Source organism: Alosa pseudoharengus, unplaced genomic scaffold (assembly GCF_046254945.1).
Source record: "Alosa pseudoharengus isolate Yale_2024_CS ecotype anadromous, Long Island Sound unplaced genomic scaffold, YU_APseudo_1.1 YU_APseudo_1.1_scf_9, whole genome shotgun sequence".
In the NCBI taxonomy this organism is placed as follows: Eukaryota; Metazoa; Chordata; class Actinopteri; order Clupeiformes; family Clupeidae; genus Alosa; species Alosa pseudoharengus.
Window position 1 is genome coordinate 20,619,123 of NW_027468881.1, and position 6,489 is coordinate 20,625,611.

Genomic DNA, 6,489 nt, shown 5'->3' on the forward strand with positions numbered 1-6,489 from the left:
GACATTTGCAGTGTCTGGATGCATTAAATGCTGCTGCAATAAAAGCTAATTAAACAATTATCACTCAATTAACTCCAGCAAGGCATCACAGACATCTGCATTCAGTTCCTTGTTTTTGTTTACTATATATACAATCACACATAACCTCAGATAACCTTTACCCAGGATGCACGTCCTGGTGATGGAACACTGTCAACATGAACATGGTGATGAACCAATGATTGAAAATCTTCTGATAACAACCTCCACACAGACATAACAGCCTCCGGTTCAACACACACACACACACACATAGAGAGAGAGAGAGAGAGAGAGAGAGAGAGGAATTAAATAAAACCAGGCTAAGAACACTTCTCACCACATGTCTGTGTTATACAACATGTTGCACACACATGTCGCTACTAATGAAGTCTTTAATGACAGACCCTCTGAGTAAATGTAAGCACTGTTTCATCTATATCTTGTTATCATTGTAGTTACCATTGATGATCAACATGTGACTGACTTTAGACAGCATTTGGCATATAAGCAACCTTTTAAAACTGAATAAGGTTGCCTATTTTGGGTACTATTCTAACATTGGTTTGATTAAAACATAGCCAAACCAGTAGTTGTATTATGGATGTTGTGTTACATTATTACAAACCTATTTGTGGAGATATTTCTTGATAGTAAATCAATAAATAAATATCCTAAATAAAATAGGGATAAAACTATTTGAAACCCTGATCATAATCAATAACTTTTGGCATTTTTGGCTGCAGTTAAATATTCCTCTTCAAATCTAGCCTACTCTATTTTCCAATAGCCTTGGCTATGCATAAGTAGCCTAGACTATGCATGCACATCAAATTCTGCAATAGTATTTTATTTATAACAATAAACAAACATGCTCGTCTGTAGAACAGTGCAATTCGCGAATCGCGATAATGACTCTTAAATGGGTCACTGTTAAAATAAAATGTATAATATGTGAAACTTCTGTAACGAATAAATGACCGTCTATGGTTCAAAAATTAGTAGGATTGATTGCATTACTTTGGTGTTTTGTGAAACAGCAAATAGACGTCTCTGCTGGTGTGCAACATGAATTTGGCAAGACGATATGGAAACGTTTCAGTTAAAACTTCACCACTGATTGACAGTTGGCAGGTTATTTGATGGTGATACCTAGCATTTTCTTCAGTTTTAAGTTTGCTTCACTTCTAAGTTTGCTTCACTTCTTTTCTCTAGTCAAAATTAACCAAGCCGTTGTGTCTCTACCCAAGCACTGCCAGAATGCAAAGAGTTAAATAAACCTCATATCGCAATGCATTCTGGGATCGTGGATGATCTGCAATGGCGGCTAAATGGGGAGAGTTTAAACTTTGCGTTTTAATCTCGTTATGTACAGTAGTCTTTCCACATATTTGGACGGATGCCACAACAATAAAGTGGGATGAAAATGGATACATTCTGTATTGTCCATGCATGGGTAAACAGACCTTTATACTTAACATAATGCTAATGTAACATTGTAGCTCTGATCATTCAGCATTGTAACTAACTTCAGACCAGGCTCAAAATCTCACTCAGCAATAGATTGAAAGCTAGATTGTGAATGACTACGTGTTTTGACTCCATGGGTTACTTATTGTGTGCGATTTAAGGTAACGTTTTAGTATTAAGATAAACCCGAGCCTACGACATTGCAAGTTTAAGATAACATTAGTGGTATTTATTGTGCTGTAACAAAGTGTCACGATGAGATAATGCCGTTAACTTGTAATTTGTGAATGTATTGCTTTGTGTGACAGGCCGATTCGGCAATCAGGCGGACCACTTTCTAGGGTCGTTGGCCTTTGCTAAACTGCTGAATCGAACGCTCGCGGTCCCCCCCTGGATTGTTTACCGACATCACGCGCCACCACACACTAACGTAAGCAACACACGCCCGACTCCTCTCTTTATGTGCCCAGAGCCCTATAGGGCAGGTTATCAAATTGAGTTGGGAAGGAAGGATTATAAATACATCTCATGTGGGGTAGCCAGTCTGGGGAACCATGCATTATTGAAGATTCGATTGTATTTGTTGTACATATAGGCTATTTGTTTATTTAGTTGTTTTGCTCGAGAATGCAGGGTGCATCACAAGCAAATTGAAATGTGAGCAATGTCTGCTAACATGTTCTAATGTGAAATAGAGAGCTGTGGAACTTACTAGTCGATGTTTGCGTCAGGTCCATGTCCCATACAGGGAGTTCTTCCAGCTGGAGCCTCTGAGTCAATACCACAGAGTGGTGAGCCTGGAGGACTTCATGGAGAAGCTGGCACCCAAACACTGGCCTCCGGGCCAAAGGATGGCATACTGCTTTGAATCGGCCGCCCAAAGGAGCCCTGACCAGAAGACTTGCCCCATGAAGGTGAGATGTGTGGGACACAACCACTCACAGTGGTGAGCCCCAGCTGTTTGATGGGCAGGGTCAAAAAAATAAAAAGGGATAACGAAAAAGCTACCATGTATCAAGTATGATGAAAGAGATTTAATTTGTCATGGAAATGTTTGCAAACAAACATGGTTAACTGAATATAATGTAACCAATGTTTCTAGGTTAGATTTTATTTTTAGTATTATTCTGGCAGGTAAATGCAGCATGTTTGTCTTTCTATTAGGAGACCTCCCTAAGGTATTGCAAATTGGGACAATCTATACTTCACCACATCCCATTTTATTCACTAGAGCAGCACCTACTTCGGCACTTCTCTTTGCTTTCTCACCTGTAGTAGCCTATACTATGCAGTGCGTCATTCCATTGCACTCTGTAGTGGAAAGAACACCCTTTGGATCACTGTCATGTAGGGGCGGCATACAAAGCACTCCATAATGGCACCCTGGAAGGGCACACGTCAGGAACAAGTATAAACCGTTTCAAGGAGCACCTTACGGTATATCATTGCATTATATTTTCAACACTAGAAGGGCACACATTAAGACACATATATAATATACCTGTAGTAGGCACTGAAACATTTTTCCCATATAAAGGCCAACAAAAAGGACACTTCTGAGGGCACTTTAGTGATGGTATCAATAATTTGACAGAATTCACCCTTCGCTAAGCCACACCCGAAAACCGCCACAGGCCAATCGTGGCTTAGCAACCCGTCACTAGGCACGGGAGGTCTGACAAGCTTTTCGAGTTTTGCCATGTTAACCTATGGAGACTGAAGGCCTGTGGGTCACGAAGGGCACTTATTTGGATGTGTGGTGCCCTAACCCACGTAAACACACAATGAAATAACATGTTACACTATAGAAACATGATATAATTGGGAACACATATTGTTCTAACTATAAAAAATGGCATATTGCATGATATTTCCATAACCGCGAGATACACGCTTCACGATAACGGCAAGAAGTTGTTAACAGACGTTCACCAAGATGTATAGCCCATCAGCAATCTATTAAAAATAACACCTATTTGAAGTACCATTCATGATATGTAGTGAAATATTGAAGTTGTGGGAAGTACATAGCTTAAATGGTATGTTTCTTTCATCCCCCATGCCTGTTCCATTCATTCTGGCCAGGAGAGTCGAATGAAACAAAATGCACATTCGACTTCTGCTTAAATAACTCATGAACGGTTTTGTTCAGAGATGAAATTCCAACTGTATTTGACAGGGGACAGATGTAGGTTGCTAGTGACAAAATATTAGCTTTCAGTGTGGTACGATGTCTTTGTAAATTACATTTCATTGAAAAGTCCCGGTTCTCCCCCTATGTAATAGACGTGCAGGGTGCTAAAGCTTGTCAGGCATAGCAACAGTAACTAAGGAGGGCGGGACTTAGCGAAGGGTGAATTTCACAATCGGTTCATCCCAAGAAAGTAAAGTGTCTTATAGGAAACCATATTGGTAACGCACTGAGCAAGCAAGGCCCTATGCACTGATGGTGCAATTGATATAGGTATAATTGAGGTATTCCTAAAATATGTCAAATATTATTTTTCCTTTTTTGGTATAATCATAGAATGTTCACAAAATTAAAGTGGATAAACACTGCCATCTGTGGGTCATTTGAAGTTACTGCATTTGTGTCTTCTAGGATGGGAATCCTTTCGGCCCATTTTGGGATCACATTGGTGTAGAGTTTGACAAGTCTGTGCTATTTGGTGGCCTGTCCTTCAGTGCTTATTTTCAGCCTCATTGGATAAAAAGGTATATATTAAATCAAAGCATGTCATGCATTGTGTGATGAACTTCCTTCTGAATAACACCCACTGCAGTGAAGGCATTAAAAAATTACTCTTCGCTCTCCCTCTCAGGTTCCCTCCTTCGGAGCACCCAGTGCTGGCCTTGCCTGGAGCTCCCGCCCAGTTCCCTGTCCTGGAGGAGCATGTAGGCCTTCAGAAATATGTGGTGTGGTCAGACCGCCTGGTGCAGGAAGGAGAGGGGCTCATGTCTGCTCACCTAACCAGACCCTATGTGGGCGTTCACCTCAGGATTGGCTCTGACTGGGTGAGCTGAGATCATGTTAACTGTTCAGCATGAAGTACAGCTTTAGAACTGAAAACCAGACATACTGTAATACATCTTTATTTGTCTGTACTCACATTGTTCTTCATGCATTTCTTTATGCAGTCATCACGTTTATGTCTGTGCACTTGCACTTTGACATGTAAGTCAAGTAAGACCAGCCCTTATGCTTCTATGTCTCACCCTACTGTTCCATTTCTCACACGAACCTCATAGCAAAATGCCTGCAAGCTGCTGCAGAACGGAGAAGCTGGACCACACTTCATGGCTTCTCCACAGTGTGTGGGTTACGACCGGCAGACCGCTCTGCCCCTCACTATGCCCATGTGTCTGCCGGACCTGGCAGAGATCCGACGAGCTCTCAAACTCTGGGTCAAGAAGACCTCTGCTCGGTCCATCTACATAGCAACCGACAGCGAGTCCTACAGTTCAGAGATCCAGAAGACCTTCAAGGCCAATGTAAGATTCTATAGGAAAAACGTAGACTCTAAAACACTCCACCTTGCACCACATACGTTTCAAAATAGCTACACCAGTCATCAACGACCAATTAAAGTGTGATAAAACTTGTATTACTATAAAAAAAAAGCAGGTACTCCATTTCAAAACTTGTAATATTACAATACAATTTGAAACTATTTTTTTTACAGTATTTCTTTTTCCTGGTTAGTTGTCCATCTAGTCATTAAGGCAAGTTCAAGAAAAGAGGGTTGTCATTTGTTTGGCTTCATAGGACTGCTACTAATGGCTCTCTATTGGCATGTTTTCATTCCTAGGTAAAGGTAGTCAGTCTGCGTCCAGACACAGCACAAGTAGACCTCTACATCCTGAGTCAAGCAGACCACTTCATTGGAAACTGTGTGTCCTCGTTCTCTGCCTTTGTGAAACGAGACAGGGATATCCATGGTCGCCCTTCCTCATTTTTTGGCATGGACTACCCAGAGAGAAGAAAGAATGATGAATTGTGAATATTTCCAAAAGCAATAAAGATAGGCCTGCATACCATATGAAGAATGCCAGGGTGGGTTATTTAGCTATAATTCTTAGGTATAACAAGATAATGGACTTGATTGCCATTTATATATTTTTTTATTATGTTCAAAGTTAGGAAGAATGTGAAAAGGGAGGATCGATAACCAGCAAACACTGTTTTCCCCTCTCAACAGCATGTTAGGTGTCCTCTTAATCAAATTTTTGCACAGTCAGGATCTTTGCACGCAGTTCATCTCAGTATTTATCTCAGTATTTATCTCCAGCTCAGCTGCCATTCTCTCATGTTCCCTTTATTATGGCTATCTAGGTTGTTCACTGTTAACTGCAGACTGTCTGAGCTACAGATTTGCGCAGCACAGTATTTTCAGATGATTCTTTTGAACCTGACACATTGTGTTTGTATGTTGGAAAACAACCCTTTGATGGGAAGGCCATGGATGGGGGTGTTTAGGGGGTTGGGTGAAGTTATGAGGGATGCACTTGACTTTCTCCTTAGCAGTGGAAACTGAGCCACTGGGGAGAGGGGTAACTGATCCTGCAAACCCTAATTATAGAGCTTGATGCTGCTGCTGTTGGTCTTTGCCATTTTGCCCAGGGAGCTGTAAAGAATAAGCCTGTTCATCAGTGATGAACCGTACTTTCATATCACATATTGGTCTTACGTGGAAATTAATTTTACCTGTTTCATGTGTTACTCTCACAGCAACAAGGGAGTGACTGTTTTACAAATTATGAGCTTATTTGAAAAGGAATTGTATGTTTAACTGTGTAATGCAGTTGTTCTCAAACACCATTTTATGTTTTGTTACATCAATTATGGACCAAAGAAATCTCTCCGTTGATGATGGGATTTTTTTTTTTTAATACAATTTAACTTTTTTTTTTTTTTTTTTTTAAAGAAATGCAGTCATTCAGTGTCAGATCTGTATCATCTAGCCTGGCTTAATCATAGCCAATTTACTGTTATCCATTCCT

The 6,489-nt window shown here is 40.5% G+C and overlaps 1 protein-coding gene across 1 annotated transcript; it reads left to right on the forward strand.

Annotated features, from left to right (window-relative positions):
* The first annotated feature begins 1,338 nt into the window (after positions 1-1,338).
* On the forward strand, positions 1,339-6,373 carry pofut1 (protein O-fucosyltransferase 1). Its single transcript, XM_076275521.1, has 7 exons — positions 1,339-1,474; positions 1,797-1,918; positions 2,220-2,402; positions 4,091-4,203; positions 4,311-4,503; positions 4,738-4,980; positions 5,298-6,373. Exons 1-7 carry the CDS (start codon positions 1,339-1,341, stop codon positions 5,487-5,489), a joined length of 1,182 nt encoding a protein of 393 aa, XP_076131636.1. The 3' UTR covers positions 5,490-6,373.
* Positions 6,374-6,489: the final 116 nt, after the last annotated feature.

Excerpts from the sequence above, each read along its gene's own strand:
- pofut1 (XM_076275521.1), top strand. The coding sequence starts at position 1,339 with ATGGCGGCTAAATGGGGAGAGTTTAAACTTTGCGTTTTAATCTCGTTA. Across the intron at positions 4,504-4,737 it reads TCAGGATTGGCTCTGACTGG|CAAAATGCCTGCAAGCTGCT; the intron begins GTGAGCTGAGAT and ends CGAACCTCATAG. Across the intron at positions 4,981-5,297 it reads AGAAGACCTTCAAGGCCAAT|GTAAAGGTAGTCAGTCTGCG; the intron begins GTAAGATTCTAT and ends TTTCATTCCTAG.